This window comes from Hippocampus zosterae, chromosome 14, assembly GCF_025434085.1.
Source record: "Hippocampus zosterae strain Florida chromosome 14, ASM2543408v3, whole genome shotgun sequence".
Classification (NCBI taxonomy): Eukaryota; Metazoa; Chordata; class Actinopteri; order Syngnathiformes; family Syngnathidae; genus Hippocampus; species Hippocampus zosterae.
In genome coordinates, this window is record NC_067464.1 from 8561129 (window position 1) to 8587457 (window position 26329).

The 26329-nt window shown below is 40.6% G+C and overlaps 1 protein-coding gene across 2 annotated transcripts; it reads left to right on the forward strand.

Annotated features, from left to right (window-relative positions):
* Positions 1 to 688: 688 nt before the first annotated feature.
* On the forward strand, positions 689 to 25491 carry ppm1aa (protein phosphatase, Mg2+/Mn2+ dependent, 1Aa). 2 transcript variants are annotated; one of them, XM_052085973.1, is made up of 6 exons: positions 689 to 1084; positions 2558 to 3411; positions 3501 to 3618; positions 6948 to 7059; positions 7145 to 7202; positions 25143 to 25491. In XM_052085973.1, the coding sequence occupies exons 2-6, from the start codon at positions 2575 to 2577 to the stop codon at positions 25176 to 25178; spliced, it is 1161 nt and encodes a 386-aa protein (XP_051941933.1). In that variant the 5' UTR covers positions 689 to 1084; positions 2558 to 2574; the 3' UTR covers positions 25179 to 25491. The 2 variants fall into 2 exon arrangements, with proteins under 2 accessions (XP_051941933.1, XP_051941934.1); XM_052085974.1 differs by lacking the exon at positions 25143 to 25491 and adding an exon at positions 12113 to 16667 and having other exon boundaries at positions 691 to 1084.
* Positions 25492 to 26329: the final 838 nt, after the last annotated feature.

Sequence of the window (26329 nt, forward strand, 5' to 3'; positions counted from 1 at the left end):
ATCCTCACAAGGGTCGCCGGCATGCTGGAGACTATCCCAGCTGTCTCCGGGCAGTGCATGTGTGGGTTTTCTCTGTGTTCCCCAGTTTCCTCCCACGTTCCAAAAACATGCATGGCAGATTGATTGGGCACTCCAAATTGTTCCTAGTTGTGATTGTGAGCGCAAATGGTTGTTTGTCTGTGTGCCCTTCCTACATCCTCGTTTCCATCATTCTTTCCGTGCTTCCTCTTTCTTTCTTCTGGTCCATCCCAGACCATCCTAGTTCATTCCTTCAGTCCACTTTCCCACCGTTCATTATTTCCTGTCTTCCCTCCATACCTCTTTCCTTCCTTTCTTTAATACATCCTCGTTTGCTACCTTGCTTGCTTCCTCCTCATTCATTCAAGCTTCTTTGTGTCATTCATATCTTCTGTGCTTCCAGCCTTTCTTCCTTCTTGGTTCCTTCCATTCATTTAAGCACCGTACCTCTCTCCCTTCCTTCGCTCCTCTCTTCTCCAATTAAAAAAATGTTTTCTGAACCTAACTTGCATATACAATATAAAACGTAAATAACGGGGTCGGTGGCGTTCAAAAATGCCCTGCAATGCATCCGAATCCGGCTGCGCAAATGACGCTCGCAACCTACGCGCTGTTGAGCGTCTCTTCGCTGTCCAGGGATGATGTCATGTTTTCGAAGGCAACCTGCAACATCCGGGTCCTCCCCGAGTGCCTCTTCTCACCAACAGCTAACGGTAGCTAGCAAGCTGTCAAGTGGAGAGGCTGGGGCAGACGTTTCTGCTCCCCCTGGCTTGGCTTCCCAGAGCCTCACGAAAACAAAAACGCTAATCTATTCCTCGCGATCGCCTCCTGAGATAATGTAACGCATCAAGGTCGTACCCAAAGAGAAACCTCCGCTCAAACGCAATTTCTATGCACTGGGTCTTGTGTGACGATTGCTCTTTGCTAGTCGGCTAAGCTACCCGAGCCTAAACCCAGTCAAAGCTCACTTTCGTCGCTGGACGTGAGACTTCCCGTCCCGGTGTGAACACGAGCGTTGGTCATCGCCTCGACGTCTGTTGCTAGTAACCACTATTTTGGACATTCGGTAAGTCATGAAATGACTGTCGTTGAGCTGGTAACTTGAAGACTTGGCTAAAGCTAGTTAGCAAGGCCGAGGGGCTCTCCTTGCCTCGCGCTATGATAGCATACCTTAGCTTAGCACAAGTTAGCTGTAAGGGACAAGGGTCAAGGCCCGCAAGTAAGCGAGGGTGTTTATTTGTTTCGCTGTCTTAGAGGCGCTAATTAGCTTTCGTATCTCGTTCATTAAACAACAATTGTTTCACACTCTCAACAGGTTCGCAATTGCAATGAGTGAACCGTAGCATGCACTGTTGGTGGCGCGATATCTGCCCAAATCGCAGTCATCGTTTAACTGGACAGTCTGTTAGTGACGCCAGCCTTAGCTCTGCGTGCTAGTAACGAATGCTTTGACTACTTTTACATGGTCTTTCCAACGCTGGTCGCTACGAAGGTCGGTGATATGTTTCGTTGTTTTAATTAAAATGTGCTTCCCAGAGTCGAGCCTTGGCCCCACTTTCCTAGTTGAACCTGGCCAGGCAGCGGTGAAAGGGCGTTTCAATTTAGTCCACACTAACAGTGTACCTAATATGTAGCCAAAATATCTACGCAGGCCTTCTATTTTTAGAGCAGAGGATGCTGTTTGAACGCCAAGTTGCGAGTCTATGGAAGTAAATATGTTTGGATATTAAATGAAGTTTTTTACACGTTATTCAATTTAATCCCTTAAACGAAATTCGACTTGCACACTGCTGTTTATTTGTGTGTAACCCCACAGATAAGCAACGTTCACACTAAAAGTCAACTGCATTTTTTTCGTTGCCCATATGTGACTTGTATTTGTTATTGTTTCTTTTAGCTCATGCAATGTGAGCAGTACAATTCAGATTTGAATGTATTTTTTTATTCAAAGCTGACTTTTATATTTAACTTTAATACCACCTGAAACAAATCACACAGTCGGTATTTGTGGTATTTGGAGTAATTCAGGCGCGCAGACGGTTCAATTGTAACATGTAACAAAGGGTTATGTTATCTGGAGTAGATGTCTCCATGAAATGACATAATCGAAGAACAAATGTCTCATTTCACCCAAGACACTACCTCATCCAATCTCCCTCTGTCAGTCTTCAGTAGAATCTCTGGGGCTAGATGCTCTCATGTAAAAAGGGGTAGGACCGCGGAATTTGTGAATAGAGAAATTAGATGAGGCCTCACATCCGGACCATATTTAAGTCAGTTAAGCCTGAGACACGCCGTGTCATGTTTTGTGTGCATGTGTATGAATGACTAAATAAAAAGATAACACACATGGAAGGAGCTCACGGGCACCTCGGTAGTAGTTAGGATTTTATTTCTTTATTTTTTTTTGCTGCCATAGTACTCAAATTGTGACCCACCAGTTCCAAAGTCCAAGTCCTTACATATGAGATACTGCTACATCTGTACACAGTGCTGCTTGATTTAAATATCAAAACACATGCCATATGTCTTTCCACAGGTTTCAAGAGGGACATAATGGGGGCATTTCTGGACAAACCAAAGATGGAAAAATACAATTCCCATGGTGAGGGTAACAGCCTGCGTTTTGGGCTGAGCAGTATGCAGGGCTGGCGGGTAGAAATGGAAGATGCGCACACGGCAGTAATTGGCTTGCCTCACGGTCTCGACCCCTGGTCATTTTTTGCTGTTTATGACGGGCATGCCGGCTCTCAGGTGGCCAAGTATTGCTGCGAGCACCTGTTGGAGCACATCACCAGCAACTCAGACTTCCAGAGTGCTCTGCAGGAGGATCCCTCTGTGGAAAGTGTGAAGAACGGCATTCGCACAGGTTTCCTCGAGATCGACGATCACATGCGAACCATCTCAGAGAAAAAGCACGGCGTGGACCGAAGTGGCTCTACCGCAGTTGGCGTGATGATATCACCGAGCCACGTCTACTTTATTAACTGTGGCGACTCGCGAGGACTCCTTAGCCGTGGGGGTGCTGTGCACTTCTTCACGCAGGATCACAAACCCAGCAACCCTCTGGAGAAGGAGAGGATCCTGAATGCCGGTGGCTCAGTCATGATACAGCGAGTTAACGGCTCCCTGGCTGTCTCTCGGGCCCTCGGAGATTTCGACTACAAGTGTGTGCATGGGAAAGGCCCGACAGAGCAGCTCGTCTCTCCTGAGCCTGAAGTTTATGCAATCGAGAGATGCGAAGGGGATGATGAATTTATAATTCTTGCTTGTGATGGCATCTGGGATGTCATGGCCAATGAAGAACTCTGTGACTTTGTCCGGTCACGGCTAGAAGTCACGGATGATCTTGAAAGAGTCAGCAATGAAATTGTTGACACTTGCCTGTACAAGGTATGCCATGTTGACCAAAAAAAACAATACACCGGTGGGTTCTCGCAGTCAGTCTAACCACTCTGACCTTTTTTGTGTTTATTTCACAGGGTAGTCGAGACAACATGAGTGTTGTTTTAATCTGTTTTCCTGGTGCTCCAAAAGTTTCTTCAGAAGCAGTAAAACGAGAAGCCGAATTGGATAAATATCTGGAGTCAAGAGTAGAAGGTAAGCACAAGAAACCAGGAAAATGTTGACTCGGGATAAATGTTTCGGTGGATGAAATTAATTTGTGCTCCATTTGAAATGTTACCTCAAATATTGTATCTTTCTGTTTACACTCTGGATTGAGTGGAATGAAGGCATGTCTATTACTGTTTGGCTTTAAGTAGGGCCTCAGATCTATCTAACATGGTGCTTTAGTTATTGCCAGGGAAATGTGCCCTCCTGGTACAATAATACAGCTGTGAATGTTCCCAGTTGTCTTTATATTCTCTGAAAATATTTTATTGTATTCTCTGAAAAGCTTTTGTCCAAATATCCCATGCATCATACATTACAATATTCTTTACACCTTCTGTTTCTAGCCTGGCTCTTATGACAGGGCGGTTCAGTGTCATGAAATGAGCTCCCTCCAAACCACCAAAGCGGTTAGGGGTGGAACTACTTGTTGGGCCCTGCAATGTCCATGCGAGACTCCATTAATACAGTAAAAGAATCAATTGCATTTTCACTAGCGACAGAACTTCATCACCAAATCCCAGGAAGTGCACCATATGAAAACTACATCAAAAAGAAATATGAATTTGATAAAACAGGACAAACAAAATGCATGTCAGCATGGTCTAACAGCCAAGCAGCCAGTGGAAACTTGGACAGAAGTAACTTCAGAAGATCTTTTACTCTTGTCACCCTGTCTAGGCTAATTTGTCAATGATAAGTGACACAAGGGAACCCACAAACTGAAAACCCGTAACGTACGACACTTAGATATTCCATTCACATTGTAAAAAGGGAGAAACGGTTTCATTTAATGAATCAGCAGACATTGTGCCTCCTTCAAATGAACTCCTGCTATGGTAAAGTAAATAAATGGGGTATTTTACAATAACACATAAGACGGATTGTTTTGTGTTTTACAACAGGTGGTTTAAATTAATCAAATTAAGATGCGGTTTAATTCTGTCTTTGGGTCTCTGGAGTGGCATTAAAGTGTGAAATTACACGACGACACTCTTGGCGAGCGGCCTAGTTCTCAAAATGCTCCTGTCAGGATTAGATTTTGACCCGACTCTCTGACATTGCATATGGCGGCTGATCTGTACAATCATTGGCAAGTTAGTGTAAATTGGCAAAGCAGTTATTATACCGCATATCATGCACAGCGATATGTGTTCCCGTCACTGTATTTTAATTCAGCGTGATATATCGCTGTCAATCATAACATACCACACTCATTGTAAGTGTAATGCTGTAGAACAATTAAATTATTTTACGACTTACCAGAACAGTATTTTTTTTTTTATAATATTCATTCATTCATTCATTCGTCCTCTGATCTGCTTACTGTATTACCTTAATCACACTTCATTGCTGCTCTTTGCTTTTACAGTACTTTCTTCCCTTGTTGGGTTGCAACAAAATTAATAATACTTATCTTAAATCATCCTCCCCTCCCCCTTTGAAATTAATGCAAATGCCATGAATTCATCCCAAGCATCTTCCCCCCCCAAAATTAAATTTTAATCATGAAAATAGCACTTTATAATATTTATCAAAACATAGAATAATAACATACTTAAATAGAACATAGAGGAGGAGAATGGACTTCTACCACTACTGTTGGTAAGATGCTGTAAACTAAAGCAAAAAATAAATTGGCAGAGTCTTGAAAAATTCGTATTTCAGAGTGCCACTATACTATTGTTCTGAGAATTGAATATTCCTCATGGGATGAATTTCTAATTAACCTAAACTAGCTGTCAACTTTGCGAAAGAGGCTATATCTGTGTTTTTAAGACGGAACTTAACGCTTTTTTTTCTGACAGAATGATCTAAATCTTGTGCACACAAGTTAATATTTCTTGCAGTTGGCAGCTCTAGCTGTTTATTAATCAGTCCACTAAATTACACTGTTTGCAACGTCACCAGGATGCAACCATTTGTTTCGGGGAGTAAATGTCATGCCTCCCAAAAAAGTGAATGTCAAATTCTAAACGTCTCCCACGCAGTCCCCACTTGTAAGGGATGGTATCATCTACACAGAGTTTGAAGCTGGAATTCACTCAAATACAATAATGACGAGGCAGCTTTCTTTTTCCTTTAATAACACAAAGAAAGCGTACAAACATTAGACTTAATATTCTATACACGATGCCATCATCTTTTAAACTCCTGTAATGATAAAGAAGTACACCAAAATGCAGCCTAAATAAAAATGCATTGTGTGAAACCCAACCTGTTTTCATGAAATCTTCATGAAATCGGGTGTGATGTCAATTATTTAAGCATATTTATCAAGTAAAACTTTTAAAATCTATTTTTAATTTGTTCCTTGAAGTTACCCAAATTTACCTATTTAAACGAGCTCTATTTTAACATGAATTACGGTACTTTAAACTCCAAATCACATTTTACTCGTCAAATCAAATTTCAGTGACATTGATACACATTATGATTTGCTTACCCTTCAAATCAGTGAAATGCTTGACTAGGAAGTTAAAATCATGCTACAATTCAATTACTGAATTTATCCCGCAAAAACCAAGATTTAACAGACCGCACGTAGCTCGGCAACCAACCCCGTGGCTAAAGTAGCACAAGCACAAACATTGAATTTGAACTCCAAGAGACTCGTCAGCGTTTTACCAACCGCTTTTTTTGTGTTTGCAGATGAGTTTATTTTGCGTACCCTTTGGAGTACTGACAAGAGGGTGAATGTCCTTTTTGTCTGCCTGCCGCTGTCTGCTATTCTATTTTAATTACTTCCACCTGCAACGTGCAACGTTATTTTATAGAGTTCAGCCAACAGCTATGCAGTATTTGTCCTTCCGGTTTGCTGTAGCTCTTTGGCCATTTTTGTAGTTGTTTTAATAATAGTAATACATTTTACTTGAAAGCGCTTTTCATCACACTCAAAGACACTTTACAAGAGCTTAAAACACAGGATAAAATGTGCACTTAAAACAAGCATACATAATTTACAAAAGCACATTTAGATGAACAAAAAGTAAAATGGGTAAAAGGTATTAAAAGCATTGCGGAACAGATGAGTTTTAAGGGATGATTTGAAGGATTGGAGATCAGTACAGTTGCGGATGTGTTGTGGTAGAGCGTTCCAGAGGGTGGGGGCGGCGACAGAGAAGGCTCGGTTTTGACAGCGAAGGAATAGTTCCTTGAGAGACTATTTCTTTTCAAATGTGCACAACACACATTTGAGTCATTTAGGAGCCCAATATTCTCGAGCCATCTGTTAGTTTCCATTTGCAAATATTTGTTTGACCTTCCTCTATGTCCAGGAGTCTTACTTGTTATTTGTGGGGTTTTTTTTCCATCAGACATCCTCAAAAAGCAAGGAGATGAAGGCGTACCAGACTTGGTCCACGTTATGAGGACGTTGGCATCTGAGAGCATCCCCAACCTCCCTCCCGGGGGAGAGCTTGCAAGCAAGTATGTGACCTTTTATACTTGGAATGAACAGGAGTGCTGACTCACCGTTTACCATTTTTAAAAAAGTTATCCTTCTCCTCTCCAGACGAAGTGTTATTGAAGCTGTGTACAACAAACTCAACCCCTACCGAAGTGATGACACAGTAAGTATCCCAGTTTGTCTCTCTAAAAGTCTTTTTACTCATAGAGGCGTTGGGTTTGGTTGAAGTATGCATGCTTTTTGAACGTGACCATAAACGTTAACTACCGTTGTGCATGTTAGGTAACACTTTTTTCCCAAGTAATGGATCTGAAATGTTATTGCAAAAAATATTAACTGTATGTACAAATGTAGAATATATAACTCATTTGTTATAATTGCATTCACCGTTATGCAAGAAAATGGGCAATAATCCATCCTTCCAAGGGGAAGCTAACCCAAAAATGCTCCTTACAGTAATTGTCTGTTTTTTTAAACTGAGCCAATGATTGGTTGGTACCTGAGCCGTGAGCAACTGTGATGTAATTTTCAGTCCACAGTAGCTGGCAAAATGGTCGCCCAATGAGATGGACAAAAATGTGTGTATTTTACCACTCGCCTCATATTTCCCAAACAAAATATTCCATCAGAAATTCATGTTTGGGCGAGTGGGGCGACATAGAACATATTGTTGTCAAGAACAAGTTTGGGTTGACTTCTCCTTTAAATCATTTTGAAGAGCAAATAGGTGAATTTCTTTGCACATACAGCATTGGTGCATTACCACCACCTTCAGGCCACCAGCGGTAACGCACCAAAAGTATTTTCCGACCACTAAAAGTCAGCATAAATGGGCAACAGGGATTTGGGGTGTCAGTCCAATCTCTAAAATTAATATATACAAGTTGCGCCTGAGTCAAAGTGGCAGAACCAGCAAAACTATGAAAAAAGTGTGACTTATTCAGAAAAATGCATCTTGACTTTAATTCGAGCTGCAACTGCAGGTGCTATTGCCAGGCTGAGGTATTACACATGGAAAAAAAAGAAACCGTCTTTGATGAGCAATTATTGTTAAAGAATCATGGTTGCATTGTCATTGAACGGTATGGATAAATATTTTTTTCCTATTATATAATGGAGTACAATAACTGTCCCACAGTAATGTTCTTGATAGCATTTTTGAAATGCGGAAATTCAGGCAAATTGTTCCGGAAGGGAATTTCAGTCAGTTGGCAGCTCTGCCACCTGTGCAATCACATTTTGTCAGTTTTTTGTTGTTGTTTTGCTCCTCTCTCAATAATTTCCTTTTGTTTCAATTGAGTTTTACAGGTTTTAGTTCCCATGGTAGAAAGGGTTCTAAACAGATTTATTTTTATTTTGTTTCTTTTTTTTAATCACAAAGGCCATACCTTTGAACAGGTGTGTGGTCTTGAAGATAGCCACTATAACCACATATCTTTTCTCGGCACTCCTTTCAGTCAAATATCACACAACCAGTTGATACTTAAATGCATAGCCACATTATATCCAAATGAGATTCATTTTTTCCTCAAAATGTTAGTCAATACTGACTGAATTTTAGTCCTATCACGCTTGCCGATCAACGCCAACTATCATGGCACTGAAACACGCACTAATTTTGGACACGGGTATTATATATTAATAATATTTTTACTGAGATAAGGAATTTGAACAGGTATATTTTTGAGATTCCCTGTGTTATGTCCATTGAAGAAGTCAAGTTGTATTATCTTTTATCATTCAGACATTGCAAAGATGTCTCTTTGCGCTTATAGCATTTGAATGAATGACAATTTCGCTGATTGTATGAACGCCGATATTCAGTGCGCGAATCAAGTCAAAAGTCTGAAAGTCCTTGTTTACCATTTGCAGACTTTCTTTATGATAAGGTGGTGTATTGAGTCTCGCGAGCTGCATACCCTGTGGCTCTTAACCACAAGAAAACACTAAATACCACATTTGGTCATATTGATCGGAGTTGAAGAAAAAGCGTAGACTCGTATGTACTGAACTAGACTCAACAAAGTCTACTTTCCTCTCAATTTTCTGTCTTTTTATTTTATTCCAAAGTTCACATAAATGTGCCTTCTTCTCATGTTTTTCTCTGTTCTGGTTAGTAGAAAAAACATTTGAGTTCCGTATCACCATGTGGCGTCCACATCCACAAATGCTACACGATCACATACTGAAGGGCCATTTCCAAAATCCCGGCGAAAGATTTTTCCATCCAAATATATCAAGTTGACTTTCCGTTGGCTGCCTCGTGCATTTTTCTTTTTTTTTATTTTTTGGCTGAAGAGAGCAAGTAAATCATCAAAAAGTGTGCTGTTTTTGAACTTTGGTTTTTCATCTAATTTGAGCAAACTGGTCCCTTTGAGGTCATCAGTCAGTTTGATATTTGAAACAAATGAGGAGTCCAAAGTGCACCAGCAACTTGTAGGTTTTAATTTTCGCAGAGATTTTCAAGGCTTACAACATAAAGCGCCTTGCTGTTTTCTAAAGCGGAGCAGATTGATTGCTTGGCCCTGCCTTGGCTTTAAAAAAAATCACATTTTTGACCGTTCCGATGTTTGCTTCAATCTCACCACTCCCATCGTGTCATCATCCTTCCGGAAAAAAAGCTTTGACGGTAGCCAAACGTTTAATGTTGAGTGCAGCAAAAACTGGTAATGTTCCACTCCAGCCCTCTATGGCAGTGGTTCCTGATCATTTTATTTTATTGCATTTATTTATTTTATCCCCGGAAGCTTTTTGTCATACATTCCCCAGAAGTAGAACATAACACAACCGATGATTGAATGAAAGTTTTATTTTGTCCCCTTAATTTTCACATTTATTTTTCAGGCATTGAATACAAATTCATTATAATAAAAATAAATATGTAATAATAAAAAAACAAAATCAAGTTAAATAAGAAAATTGCAATTGTTCCATATTTTCCACACAAAGCTGGAACTCATTTGAATAAGTAACAAAACAAATTGTGACTGAATTGAGTGGACACATACCATTTTATGAATGGGCTGAGAAGATATACTCCCCATCTTGGAAATAAAATAGTTCATGGTTCCATGTACCCCATGAAATGTGTCCAAGTACCCTTGGTTGGTAAAATTGTATCCAATTAATCGATCCTAAAAATATAAGATAAGATATCCTTTATTTGTCCCACAATGGGGAAATTTACAGCCTCCAGCAGCAAGAATGTATGTAGAAAGAAGAAGAGAAAAAAAACAACAACAAACATCTTTCAATCGTGAGAGCCCTCAAGAGCTGTATCAAATTTTTTGCCTTGACAAAGACAACAGGGAACTGTTTTGGTCGGTGCATATATCATATTAGAACCTGAACACCACCAAAATGCAGTGGAACTTCTAAAATGGAACACAATCCGTTCCTAAGGACATCAAGTTCCAAAAGCAATTTTCTCATTGGAAAGAATGTCACTTGTCACCACTTGTCTTGCAAGTTTAACTGCAATTCAGTAAAACACAAGGCCAACGAACAATGAAGGCACCTTAGCCCCGACATCACCTGGAAGATGATGCGGGTGATTATGGCATGCGTCTCGAAAGGTGATTGTCTTCACGTTAAACTGACTTTGCCGTCTACATTGCATTCATTTTTAAAATTAAAAATATTATTGTCGTTTTGGGCACATTTTGCTGAACGACAAGGACAGAAATGTGTGTACTGTTTTCCTCCGTCATTACAAAAATCATCTCATTAATTAGAGGCTTGGTTATTAATCCAAGTTAATTTAATTTCAGGTGAATCTGAATATTTGCCCGAGTAAGTCATGTTTTTCAAATTGAGTAGCTTTTGCTCAGCGAATAGACATAAACTAAAATGTGAATTTTCCATCAGGCTTCGACGTGCACAAACAAAGTACTGCCATTTTCAACCAAGGGCAATCACTACGATTTCCAGCTACCTTTCCGAGGGCTCCAACTCTTAAATTCAATTAACACGTCTTGAAACATTTCACACAGCACAAAGAAGTGAATTGATAACAACTCTGCCAATTTTGAATGGAAACCACGCCTTCTTCAGTGCTCAATCAAATATCGCACATGTCTTTCATATGGTTAGAGTGGCCTACATGTCTGAGCCTCAGAAGCTAGCTAGCTAACTCCACGCTGTAAATGGTAGAAGTGGGTCAGGTACCCGCTAATGCGAACAAAGGGTTAATGCTGTATCTCCATTAATGGGTAGCGGGCCACGGCTGCGATAAGTGAAAAACCGTGAAGGAGGGTTTGCGCCCCCCCCTCAGAATTTTTGTGTTCGTATATGTGGGTACCAGCATGTTTAAAATATATCAACAGTGATTATACTTTACATATTTGAGACAAATACTACAGCAGTACACATATTTACTTAAATCTTGAATGATAAAACCCTGTGCAGTAATTAATATTCATCAGCTTTGCCTTCTGAGAGAGGCGAAGAGACTTGTTTTGGTGGCGTAGAAGGCAGCTCTCACTTTACACTCTCGCGGAGTAGCCGCCGTTAGCCTCCAGCTAGCTCCTGGCCTGCTATCCCCGCGAGGCCGACTTGTTTATGATAAGACAATTTATCGGCATTGATGAGGGGGAGGCGAAGAGAGAAGCCCAATCACCCCCTCTCTCTTGCTCGTGCGCGCTCTCTCACGCTCTCTCTCTCTCTCTCTCTCCTGCCACGTAACAAACAAGAGACAGTATGCCAGAGGGAGGCAGGCAAACGATCAGAGAGTCCACAGTGTGATGAGACACAAGCGAAAATGATGCACTATCTCAATGGCATCAAAAGTGACCATGCGTTGCAATGATGGTATTGATATTACCAAGAAACATGAAGTCGTTGCTTTAGGAGGCCACAAAATAATGTGTCTTTAAACGCTCACTGTTAAAAAGTCACTGTTGCTGATACATGAGTTTTCCTTCATAAAACGTGAGCAGTGCCATGTTGGGGCCTCCTAGTCAGTAAACGTGCGCATTACCCTTCAAGTATGTTTTTTTTTTAAAAATTGTGTATACTGATGGAATTGGGACCTGCGTCTCAAGAGTGTTGTCCTTCCTCTCCTCTCTTGTCAAGGACTCGGCGTCCACAGATGACATGTGGTAACGCAGCGTCGTGCCATTAACCAAGCATACCGTTTACAAACCACCATCCTCTTCAAGACCCACAGCAGCTCAGCCCAGCTCAGCAGTCTGTCTTGTCGTCACTCTGAGCTTTTGGTTTCTAAGAAGGGAATTTCATGGGAGGAGAAGGAGGAAGAGGAAGAGGAGTTGCATGCACACAAACGTGGAGATAGTGCAGCGCCAGTCCACTCTGGAGTTAAGGACCACCCCGCCCCCTCCAACTTCCCCACCTAACGTTGTGTCTCCCCTTTATGTTCACCCATCCTAATACTTCCCTTCTAAAGTCAAACATAACAAATTAATCCACATGGCTTTCTTACTAGAGGTAAGATCGGGCCAAAAAAATCCAGCCCGGCCCGCTGGTATTTAAGCCCGACCCGTCCCGAGCCCGAAGCAAACCCGCAATTTCCTATTTTATTTGTGGTGACTTTGGAGGAGGAGGGGTGATTTGTGATTACATATTAAAGCCCGTCTTTTGTCAGGAAATCTAAGATAAACAAGTCTGTATAAATATTTACATCTTTTAAACATGTATTTCTGTTTCTGCAGAGAGTACATTAACCGGCAATTTTCCATCATTGAGGGAATTTTTTTTAAGAGTTGTAGGACAAATTTTTAGTCCGTCCATCATTTTGACGGTTTGAAAATTGGGCCATTAACCACAGCAGCAGTACATCCTTAAGAATCTAGCGTGGCACTTTAGGAGAGAGAAGCAGAGAGACAAAGAAAAACAATGACGGCTGGATATTAGACGGAGACAGGAAGGAGTTCTTTGAATTGTCATTGCAAGAGTTTAGTTCAGTTCGCGTTGTGATGAGGCCACTTTTATTATTTTTTTTTTTTTTGCGAACCCCGGTCTCATGGCCAAAACTATTGACAGCCTCGAAACAAACAAAAAAAAAAAAGTCAGCGAGAGAGAAGCCCAGCCCGACCCGAACCCGAAGCAATGATTGACATTTTAGGACTGTCGGGGCTCGCACCGCCCGATCTTACCTCTATTTCTTACCCCCCAATAATCAGTTTATGTAGTAGGTTTGTTTGGGTTTTTTTCTGTTGTTGTTGCTGTAATTAATTTGATTCACATTTCCTTGTGTGCGTTTGTATATTTCTGTTTTTGTGAAGTGCAATTGTCCTGTACAAACAGCCTGTATTTAATGCAGCTTGATTAAGTTAAAAAAGAAAAAGAAAAAGAAAACCTTTTTATGCACTATTTGCCTTTTCCTGCTCTTCTGGAATTTTAACCCATTTCTACATAGTGAATATTACTGCTTGTTCTCCGGGCACGATGCCTCCACGCTTTTACTTTTCCTCTCTCCTCAGTTGGTCTATGCTCCTTAAAGAAACGGGTAAATTGTATAGTTGACAGCACAGTAAGCTCTATATCAAAACCATTTACCTACCACCCTAATTATCCCCTCCACGTGCTTTTTGGAAAAAAAACAAAAAATGCATTTTATTTTTGTATGCATTTTTTTCTGTACATGCTCCAATAATAACGGCAAAGTGTCATTTTAAAACAAAAGCCACCTGTTTGACTAGATACTTGCAAGTGTGCTTGGGTGCTCGTGTGTATGTACGCGCACGCGCATCCTTGTTCGTCACACGCTTCACACACACTAGGCTGTTTTTTGGGGGGTAGGTGGGGGGGGGGGTTACAAAGCTTTGGTGTGCCCTTTCCATATCACATTCGTATTCAGAGTGTGATTTGTGCATGCTCTTTCTGAACAATTTGACATTTATTAAACCAAGTTTTATTGTTTGTCCCAAGGACACAATCCGTCTGTTTCGTGGATGTCTTTCACAAGTCGTACAGTGGTTAGATTTTTTTTTTCCTAACCACGTTCTTTCAGCTTTATGCCAACCGTGTGTGCGCGCGTGTGCGCGCAAGCTGTTCTCTTTCTAACTTTTGTGTGGCACAACCGTTGACATCCCAACTTTTTAAAGATGTGTCCTCTCCCACTGACCTGGTGAGTGGGGGCGTATCTTAAAGATGATATTGTAATTGGACTGATGTAAACACTTGAGCACTGATTATTTTATGGTGTGACCTCATAGGATCAACTGTTGGCTCAAATACTTTAAAGGCTGTCTTTTTTTTCCTCCTTTTTTTGGTGGGGGTGGGGGATTGGGGGGGCATTCATACCAAGAACAAATCCGCTGATTGTAAAGTGTCGCTATGGTTGTGGACAGCATCTTTTTTTTCTGTTTGTTTTTCTGTGCGCCCAAGCCAGGCAGGCCACACGGTCTAGTTTGCTGCTAGCGCCAATGATTTGTGTGTGTTAACCTCTTGTATCACACCCCCAGCGACCTGCTTCGTCATTGACTATTTTGTTTTCCCCACTCACAAGGCAGATACATTTCTTCAAGAGGAAAGGTCTTTATTTCTCCTTCATTTTCTGCTATTTTATGCTCTAAAATTGCATTGTGGAAATTAATGTATGTATATATTTTTGACTATTAACATTCAAGGAATAAATATGTTGTTTGAGTTAGATTTTTTTCTTTTCTCTGCGGACAAAATGGAATTCTGCTTTGTCTTGGGGTCCTTTTTAGTTTCGTTTGTAAAACTACTATTGGAATCCTTCCTTTCATACGGTGATCTCCGGTTTTCAGGCAGTTCCAGTGTCATAGTAATAAGATACAAAAAATTTCTTTCAAAATGACAATCCTAACTCCACCTTGCTTGTCGTGGGTCGCATATTCTTTGACTCAATTCCTACCCGACCCACTTTCTAACCTGCTGTGGTGGCATTATGGCCCCCCCCCCCCCAAAAAGCCCATGTGACGGAAATCTCACCATATTTTTTTGCCCACTAGTGGTGCTGTAGAGTCCATGTTGAAGCAGCTACGTAGCTTACCGTCATGTGCATCGATGTCAACAACCACACAGGGTACAATTTTAAGGTTCAACAACAACAACAACAACAACAACAACAAAGACTAATGCAGCAAGCTATTGTGGATGTTAAATACTGTAGTGTGATGAACTATGGCTGGAAGTGAATTGACCTGAAAGACAAAGATGATGATGAAAACAATTGTTGCACGTAAGCAACATGGTTTAAAGTTTGTGAATAATTCTGATCAAGTGGTGGCTCAGTAAACTATAAATATCCTATTGCGTGTGTGTACGCGTGTGAGCAAATAACACACATTTTAAAAAGATGGAGTAAAAGAATTAAAGACTTACAATCATGACTTTGGGTGTTTGAATGCAATGTTTTCAGATTTACACGAGAATATCCATTTATTTGGTAGCTCCTCATTGACATTTCATTGAGAAACGTTCATGACATTTGTGTTGTCTGGGGGGTTTTTTTGTTTTTGTTTTTGTTTTTCACCTGATATAAGTTGGGAAGAAAAAAAAAGAATTCCACCTCCTTTTCTGTCCGCTCTTGCCACTGAGAAACCTTTGGGTTTGCTGATTTGTAATGAAAGAATAACAAAGTGACTGTATTCAGTATCGCTCGTGTTGGAATTAGTTTTGAAGAGACTTGGCCATGATACCTTTAACAAAAAAAAAAGTGTTTAGCTTCATTACGCTTGTCAACTTTCCATCACATGGCTTTCACTCCCAAAGCCCCATCACAATTTTACCCCCACCCCCCCCAAACTAAATCCCGTTTCATTGACCAGAAACTGAAAATACCTCATTTACCTTCATTCATTGTTTTTGTATTTTATTCTCTTGCAAAAAGCATTTGATGTGTGTAGTTACGAAAAAAAAAAGATTTGGATGACGAGTAAAACTTTCAAACAAGTCCAGATATAAGAACACGAATGATGTTAATTTGAAACCACCTGAGCAGGGTTCCCAAGGGTCCTTAAAGTTCATAAAAAAGAAGTTGTAAAATTATGTTCTTAAATGTCCTTAATTTTCAGGAAAAGCTTCTAAAATCAATTAAAATCCTTACAAATTAACCCGTGGTGTTCATTTCATTTGTGTATGTCATTTTCCCCATCCTTCCAATTAATAGTCAGAAAATGCGCCTTTGCCCTCAAACCCCGCTGTCGGGCTACATGCCTTCCTGGTTCCTGCCCTGCTTGTACCGCCGTCTCCCGATCACTTCCAGTGACGATCACGTGATCACTTTGGGTCATTTCGCGCCAATAGCTGATTGCCCCTAAAAATAAAAATGTGCCCTTCCTTTGGCAGCAATGATTTGAACATCAGCTCAGTGATATGTGGCTTTCTGTTCATTAAATCCACCGTGAATCCCCTGCTTAATGGAGAAAAAAAATCCTTAAAAATGGCTAAATTAGCCCTCAAAAGTCCTTAAACGGCCCATAAATAAAGCATGTGGAAGCGTGGGAACCCTGCTAAGTGACATTAATCTCCGATGTTGGGACACTCACAAATTTTCAGTAGTATCCAGCGTTAGAGGTTCAACTTCATACCAAAGTGTTCGGGTCACACTGAAAACAGAGTACTTGACAGAAGAATATTACAAAAGGAAACATAGGTGGAAAAAGATTTATTACGATTTGTAAAGAGCCCCCCCCCCCCACCCCAAAAAAACCCATCTGGAAATAAAAACACAAGATTACAAATATAAAACTTGGATTATAAGAATTAATTGTGAGAAGCTGACAATTTTAGTAGGTGACTTTATTCTTAAAATTTAGGTTACATAAAACTGTTAATACTGCAACTTTTTGTGCTGATAAAATTTCGCCATTTTCTTTGATTTTCCAATTTTTTAATTTGCACTATTATGTCTATTGTTGCAACAATATAATTGCTGACTGTTCTTGTAACTTAACATCCTTTTTTCATAATGCGTCAATTTTCTAATTATATCACAATTAGTTTGTCATCTAATAGATATTCATTGAATTTTTGTCGTAATATTACGGCATTTTTACCCGAATATCATGACTTTGTTGCAGCAATATGAGTATTGTAAAATGACTGTTCTGGTAATATATCATGATTTTTTTTTTGTCATTTTCTCATTTTTCTCACGACTTTCTTGTAACATTAAATTTTTATGCATAGCTATGTAAATGTATTCATAACGTTACGTTTGAGTCATTCATTCGTTTGCAAAACATTTGGCATTTTGCCACGATTCTTATTAAAGTACATTGGGGGAGGCAGGGCGGGGTGAGGGGAGACTTTCTATTTAAAAGATGTGAGCGAATCGAACCGAAACGTATCAAATTGTCCCAGTAAAATATATTGAGATGCATATGGAATAGTCTCTTATTGGAGAGATGCACACCTCCTATGTATGTGTGTGTGTGTGTATGTGTGTGTGTGTGTATATATATATATATATATATATATATATATATATATATATATATAAAATATGCTGTATATGTAATTTGACTTTGATTTTTCAGTGTGTCCCTAATACTACTCTGTAACCAAATGTTATAAATGAGGTACAGGTGTGAGTCACTGCCATAGTCGTAACCACTGTTGCTCTGTGTGTCTAATCACCTTTACTCAGACAGAAAATGTCAACCCCCCCCCCCCAAAAAAAGTGGTTAAAAGGTATCGACAGTTCCCATTGTCGGCCTCGGCTGATGTGCCCTCTGTGTCGTCGTAAGGTCGATCAGATATTTGAATCGTACTTGCTGGCACCTTATTGTACATAGATGTACCTTGTTTGTAGTGTTTGCAATGAGGTTCATTTGCACCCCACTCCCCCCATCCTCCGCCCCTATCTCCCCAGCCTCACTGTCCAGCTCATAATAAGCTCACCAATTTGCCTTACCCGCTCTCATTATGTCGCCCTTCTAGTTACTTGTTGAACAAAGCCCAATGAGGAAGACAAACGCTGCTCATGTTCACGCTAAGGTACTTAAGCTATCGGGAGGGAAAATAAAGTGACACTTTTTGAAAAACAACGTTGAAATCTTTATTTAATTCTTTTTTTTTTCTTTTTCATTCTGGAGTGTCAAACAAACACTAGTGTGTTCACAAGGTGACCTCGAGAGCATTGCAAGTGTCTGCTGTGCTATATATGAATACATTCAAGAATAGCTTTGGCGTGTTGTAGATAAGTATTGTCAAGATTGATTCAAATGCTTCTTGGAGGGCCCCCCCCCCCCAAATCCCCGAGTTCTTTTATGACTACTGTATATTTTCTATGATGTTTCAACTCCAAAGGAAAGACAAAAAAATAGGAAATTGTTGGGGGAGGGGGGTGTACTGTTTGTGTTGTCAGTTGAACAAATTGCATTCCTTGCTTGTAGATTGATGCGTTTCTTTCCTTGCTCCTGACATTTTCTACCCTACTTTTTTTTTAGCCTTTAAAGTTTGAATAAAGTTTCTAGTTTGCAGAATGTATTACCAAATAAATTGGTTGTCATCTTGTATCTGTCATTTGATTTGTTGAACACGGAGGAGGACATGCTTGCATAGAAGACAGAAGTGAACATGCGAAAGCCTGAGTATTATCCACACGTGCATCTCAGTAAACTAGAATATTGTAGAAAACCTCATTTTTTTCAGTAATTCAATTTCAGAAGTAAAACTGATATCATTAGCCTAATAGCAAACTTGCCGAACCCGGTACAATACAACAGTTTTTAGCACCATGCACCGCTATTTTTTTTTTTATTGGTAGTTATAAGAGATTAAAAATGAATTAACCGCTTATGCTGTTGGGCTAACAGTTCTTTATACATTGAATGAAATATTTCATCGGCTATAAAATACAGTGAATGAAAACCACCTGAGAATATTACAAAAGAAAACATTATTTTAACCCTTTCAGGGACAACAGTTACTACAGTGGACACCTTATGTTATTTGTACCTGAAAGGGTTAAATGCAAAAACCTTTTACACCTTTGAAAAAAAAAATAGGCTAGTCTGCATAAAATGGTTGTCGTTCCTGAATGAGAAATGCTCGATTTTTAGCGAACGGTTTTAAAATTAAATGTGAAACGTCACCACTTCAATCATACCTTTGTGTGGTGGAGAATTAAAGACATTGCAAGACTTATATTGTCCTAATGGTAACATAAGCAGAAAACTGATGTATGTGTGGACAGTATGACTCAGAAAAGATCATGATGCAAAAGCGTTTATTGTGTGTACCAGGGAAAAAAAGCATTTTTCCAACTCAAAACAGTAAAAAAAATATAGATACTAAACAAGAGGCTCATCTCCCAAATACTTCACCGGAGCTTTTTGAGTTATTACAAACCTTTTTCTCCCTCCCATCTTCTTGGCGCCTCTTTTGTAATTTAATGTTCCAGTCTACTAACGATTCCACCATTTTACTTCTACATGCTTTGAGCCCCTCCGTCTCTCCCTCTCCCCTCCCTGCTCCAAACGCATGATGGTGTTGTCTCATCAGGAGTGGCACTTGTCTCGCCTCGGTGCTGAGAGCGCGGGTCAGACCAGTCCACTGCCAGCGGGATTAAGAAGCATGGGAGGGCTTATGGCTGAAAATGTCAGCATAATGTCACGAGGCCTGTTAAAAGGTCAAATATTCAAATGGTGCTCAGTGGTGAACAGTTAACACATCAGGTTGTACAGTTACTTTTGGCGGAAATGCCACCATCACACACTCCCAATCACAAATCGAACAGCGCCCAACAAGTTGATTTATAGAAATGTTTGACGGACTATGGGTTAGAAACACATGTAAACAAGAGTGATTAACGACCTAAGCAACTTGCTATTGAAAGGATAATGAATTCTTCTGTGCACCAATCGAGACGCTGTGGTGTGACCTTAAATGGGCACTTTATGCTGGAAAACGCTCCAATATGGCGGACTAAAAGCAATTCTGCGAAGAAGAGTTGGCCCTCCGCAGCGATGTGAGCGACTCATCACCAATTATCGCAAATGTTTGACAATAGTTATTGCTGCCAAGGGTGGCAAAACCATTATTAGGTTCAGGGGGCAATTACTTTTTCACATAGGGACAGGTAGGGTTGGATTTTTTTGTGTGTGTGTGTGCGTGTGTGAGAGAAAGAAACATAAATCGGCATTTCAAAACTGCATTTTCTTGGATTCTCTCTGTGTGATCTTAAAATTGGTTTTGAAACGTGTGTGATAAATATGCAAAGAACACAGAAATCAGGACGTGGGCAAATACTTTTTCACTGCACTACATATTTGGTGCATGGACAGGTAACCCCCCCAAAAAAGACCAACCGATACAACTGCTTTCCTGCTGGCGTGGCATCTCCCCCCCCCCCCCCCCCCGTCCCCCCAAACAAAAAAAGCACACATGAACGGCGATTTCAGAAGCACCTGATGCTTCACATGTTTCTCTCTTTGTTTGCATAATCGCGTTGCCAAACTCCCACTGCCACCTGTGCACCTTGAATAAACCTCAAACCACCGGATCCGGGCATCATCAAATGGGGCTGACTCCTCATCCATCTGCCATTGTTGAAGCGCATGTCATGCTCTGTTTGTCGCGAATAGGAAAAAAAAACCCCAACAACAACAAAAATTCAGCTCGCCTAATTCATCTTCTCCGCATCAGTATGAGTAGGGGGCTGTCAGGACACACATCCTCTGTGAACTTTGTTGCACCAAGAGCTGTAATATGTTTAGTAATGACTTTGAAATGAGGGTTTGATTCAGCAACAGGTGAATTTTTTTTCTGAAACATAAAAGCTCAAAATTACAGCACATTTAAATTGTGTAAGCTTTTATTGTGAAAACTTCAAAACCAAAAAATGAAAATATCTCAAAAATCCAATCAGATAGAAAATGAGAAAATAATTAATGAGGGTACAGTATGCTAGCAGCAAGCTAGCAGACTAGTCTTAAGTCAGTGTTGTTTGGTTGTTTTCAATACACGTACCGTATTTTCCGCACTAGAAAGCGTTTTGGGGTATAAGGCGCACCTTCAATGAATGGCCTATTTTAAAACGGGTTTCATATATAGGGCGCACCACATTATGAGGCGCATTAAATATAAGTGACAGTAGTGGCTGCCAATGCATTATGCATCCACTAGATGGAGCTACACTAATGGGAATACGATAACAAAAAAATACAGCTTTATTTATGTAGAGCCTTCACAACCGGTGCAGCTGTAGCAAAGCGCTTTACACAATATTTAAAATACCACATCCAAGACATCAAAATATTGATCCATATGTATGACGCACCAGATTATAAAACGCACTGTCAGCTTTCGAGAAAATTCAACGCTTTTAGCTGCGCCTTATAGTGCAAAAGTATTGGTAATTCTCTGTTTTCGTATGACAGTGAACTTAAACTGGGAACCATATTAAACTGCCTCAAGGGTCTTTTTGATGAATTGTTCACTATTTGCCCAACTGATGATGTGAGTGAAGCGAGTTCCTGTGAGTTGTTGCCTGAAGTGCATTTGTCAGGGGGAGCCCAAGTTTTTCTCACTTGGTTGCAGTGATTCGATGATTAGTGTACAAACAAGCATATCAAGCATGGCTGACATGCTCCCACCCCCAAACCTCTCAAAAGATACTGACCACCATGTCCCCCCCCCCCCCCCCCTCAGCTCGTCGCGTCCCCTCATGTGTGACCTGCATGAGGTGGCTTACACAAGCCGCTGCCCTGGGAATCCTCATTATCCTTCACCTCTGAGACACGGCTCACTGTAAATGAGGACGTCAAATGATGCAGGCTCATTAAGGAGCCGCAGATCCGCTCATTAGCATCGGCACCTTGGTCCGTTTGAGCCTCGATCAGCATTGGCTCCCAGCACCGCATTGTGTCCTCTCATTGCCTTCGCGCCGACTGGAAGATTTAGGATTAATGTCAACTCCCGCCAGAGGGTCATCTCGGCTTTGGCGCCGAAGCTGTGGAATTTGTTGACAGCTGCCCGCCATCACCACCACTCGTGTTTTGTTGCTCGCGGCTTTTGGTTCCAACCGATAGGCAAGATGCTGAGCCGGTACAATCGGGGTGAAGTAAATCGCTGCCGGTCTCTCGATTGCTCCAGCTTTCTTTGTCATAACCGAGTCGGTCTAACAACTTTAAAACAAGGCTAGAAATGAGAAAAATAGACATGCGCGAATATTACAAACCCATTTCCCAATCAAGTTCTAAGTTTATGATTATTTGCTCAAAACGATCAAGCTTACCAGTTTGAATATGTTTTATCTTTGCAGTGTATTCAATTAAACACGATGACTTGCAAATCATTGTGTTCTGTTTTTATTTATGCTTCACAAATTGCCCCAACATCACCGCAATTGGGTTTGTAGCTTTCCCACTTGCAGAATTTGACTTCACTATCGGCCACCTTGCCGCAGCGGCAGTTGTTTTCTGTCCTTCGTTTTCTTTAATAACTTGTGTCTCCTGAGAGTGGTTGTTATTGTCTGATTCTGACTTGCATCATTACTGTTGTTCGGAGATGACCCTGAGGTGAACCAAGCCGATACCGTCTGTGCTTTACTTTCTTAATAACCACTTACTGGCTGGCTGTGAATTTGGCCCTTCAGTGGGGACATGTAATACCGCAACGATCACATAGCAGTTATAGAAACCATCAAAACCATATTAAAATGCAATACAATAACACACGTGCCCAACATATAGACAATATCATAGAATGAATATTTATCAAATAAAAGAGACCTACGTTTTTTGTTTTTGATTTAGTTTTTTTGAACTAGCTCGCACTCATTCGACATGCTGGTGATTAAATGTACTAATTTGTGCAGACACTTACATATATATAGACATGTTTTGCTAGTTGGCTGACGTCTTCAATGGCCAGATCGCTCGCCTTATGAGGTCCAATTTTAAATCTGATTGGTTAAAGAAACAGTCTCATTGCTAAGATAGTTGAAGTGACATCACTGATTTTGGCCTGCTCATCCGACATCATCTGTTCGTCATTATTTCAGGACGGCCAAGTCCCATCTGTTGTCAGGCTCACACTTTGCCATTATTTTAACTGTGCTTCTGTCATTGCTAAAATACAGTTTGTCACACTATTTTAGGAGCCTCAGTTTAAAAAAAATGCTCACAAGAGTACCAGCACACAACTTGATTTCTTGAGGAACATTATTGGACCAAAAATCGAAACACGTAATTGTACTATTTTCAGAATATTGAAGCCCTGTCCACATTGCATTTCGTTTGTAACAAGTTGAAGAGTTTGAACAAGTTAAAACTGCACCGCACAAGTGGGCAACTCGCGACAACCTTTCTTGATGAAAGCCAGCAGCAGCCTACGGATAGAGATTATCAATCAAGATAAAATAGGGTAGAATATCCAAATAAAAAAAAATTTAAAAATCAAATTAGCATTCATTGGCAACATATCTTTATTCATTTTTGAACACAATTAACTGCAATACAAATATCAAGACATTAACCTAATGTATAGGGTGTGGCGGTGTGTGACACTAAAGGCAGATGGGGGGGACAGTAAGCTATTGTCAGAGTGATACGGTCGCTTTGGGGGGTATTTCAGGTATGGCCGTAGTTGGTGATCTTTATTTTAAAAAGTTTTTGGATTCAACTGCACTAAGCCGCTTTTCAATATGAGGGTCTGTTGTTTTGAGCACTTTCTGTGGTGAAAAAAAACAGACAAACCTGCCCCCAAAAGTCAAAACTGTTCCACATTTGGGGCTCTGACTTTGAAGGGTTCCGCTGTACAACAAACTATGTTTATCATTATTGAAGTCTTGTGATGGATTGTGACATTTTGGATTGTGCCGCCTGCACAAAAGCTACCGAGGGCCTCACAAAAGAAGGTGGCATTGTCTGCCGAAGGGCAAGAATGAGATGAAATGCAATTATATGCTGAATGACATTTTTCTAACAACCTCGTCATCTCTCGACAGTATAGGTGTTATTGTCTGGAGGCGCTCCGAAAGGCGCCGCACTATTTCTGTACCTTTGTGACCATCTTCTGTCAATCTATTGAAGGAATTTTCTTCATCTCTTTGTGCAAGACCACGTATTGTCGTCTACTGTATTGATGTCACTCTTGGGAAAATGGTTTGTTTTTGGTACATACGCAGCCTTTTCTCATATCCAGCCCGCTCAAGTGTCTTGTCACGGCTCTGTGGTGTTTTTTTTTAAATACAGTGATCCCTCGCTGCTTCACCGTTCACTTATCGCGGTTTCAGTGCATCGCCGATTTTTCGAAAGTATTCATCCCCCCGCACCCCCCAAAAAATAGCAGAAATGCCACAAAAAGTCCACGAGAGGCAGAGCAAAAGTCAGCAAAACAACAGTGAGTCACATAGAGCAACATATACAGTACTACATGTATATTTGTTTACTGTATTTTGTTATTTATACACTAACCTAACCTAACTTGTACTCCATCTTATACAATACATGTACTGTATGTAAATATATCACTAAATAAATATATATACATGTAATGTTAATTATTATAAATATTTACTTCTCCGTGGATGTATACCATTAAATTTGGCCTTATAAATATTATATATATTCATACACATGTGCATATACCTGTACAGGGGGTGTACCTACTTTGCGGATTTTCCTCTGTCGCGGGAGGTCTCGGTTCCCATTAACTGCGATAAGTGAGGGATTAATGTTTGTATTTGTGTATTCATTGGGCCTCTTCAACACTTGATGCGTTTCAGTTAGGTTTTTATGTAAAGTACAGCGTACACCTCCGTGGCGGGTGGTGCATTTGGCCCTTGAGTGAGGATTTACCCCACTAAATCCGCCGCTACCACTGCCACCACGTCATGAATACACAAAACGGCAATACTAAAACAAAAACGCTAATCTCCTTGAGCCACGTCCATCATCTGAAGCAGTTCAGAATCAATATTTGCAAGCCAGCCAGGTCCCCGTCGGCTGCCAATTGCGGGGTTTCGCCGTATAGTTTGAACTCGTAATGTGTGTTCAGGCCTTGCTCTCCTTCGCCTACTCCGCCAACCAGACTCTTGCGCATGATGTCTGCGACGTGCCAGCATGCATCCAAGTGCTGGTTGAATCATTCCTCAAGCATGCTTCCACTTGGCTTCATCTCCCATCGCCAGAATTCACTTCCACCCTGCTCTTCTCCTCCCCAGGATTCCGACATCCTCATCTTCCGTGGTTTCAGCTAAAAAAAACAACAGCTAATCGGAGCGTTTTATCAAGCCTCCATTGCCGTCACTTCCTCCTGTGTGAAGTGTGAGTGTGGCTCATTTTTACATCTGCCATGACTGACCGGTCATTCAACATTTCATTCTTGTACTGCATCTTTTTTTTTATTATTATTAATTATACCCTGTGACTGACACGGGACTGGACTCGTCCAGGTTGTACTGTACTCTCACGGACCAGACAAACACACTAGAAAATCGATGACTGGAGATTGATGTTCATCACCGGGGTTGTAATTTGCAGCAAGGTATTGATCATATCATATATGGGGGGGGGGGGGGTGAATATCTTCCTAATGAAGTTGAATTACATTATAGTGCAAGTGTACCTAATGTTGTGGCCAGTGAATTGTATTGTCCTGCAGCTGTGTTTGCCACTGCTTAACAACATTCCAAATAGTGGCTTCAATTCTGGCTCCAGTACTGTGTGCGCTATTATAATTCTATTGTTCTCCTTTATCAAATGACAACTTCTTGGAAGGGGGTGCTTTTAACCCTTTCAGGGGCAGCGGTCACTACAGTGGACAGCTTATCATGTTATCAGGTTACAGGGCACATGAAAGAGTTAAGATGGCACATTCCGGCCAGACAGACTCGAGCCGTTAAAATATTCCATGCTCATTTATTAAACTCTACATGACTGATATTTTTCCTCGTGAGATGATTTTATGTTTTATGTCACCCACTAAGTAAATGAATTAGTAACCATTATATACAGTAAAGTAGTTGGAGTTGAAATTAAATTTTACCTAAGAGCTATAGTATCCAGACTAAGCTACTTTCCACCCCCACTGCAATGTAAACCCCCCCCCCCCCCCACACACACACACACACTTCAGCAAGATGGTTTTGTATCCGTGGAGGATTGATGGGAACGTCTTCTTCAAGTGTTTGTGTCCGCAAGTAAACCTTGAAATCAATCTGTGCAAACGTGTGTATTTTATGTTTACTTTCTGTGTGTGAGATTTCAGCGGCGAAAGAATTGAGAGAGAACTCTTGAAACAATTTCAAGTGGTTACGCTTTTTCCGCACAAGCTCTGTCCGCTCATAAAATTAATTTGCAGGCATCACATTGTGCGCACACATTGGTGATCAGTTGTCATTGTTTTGGC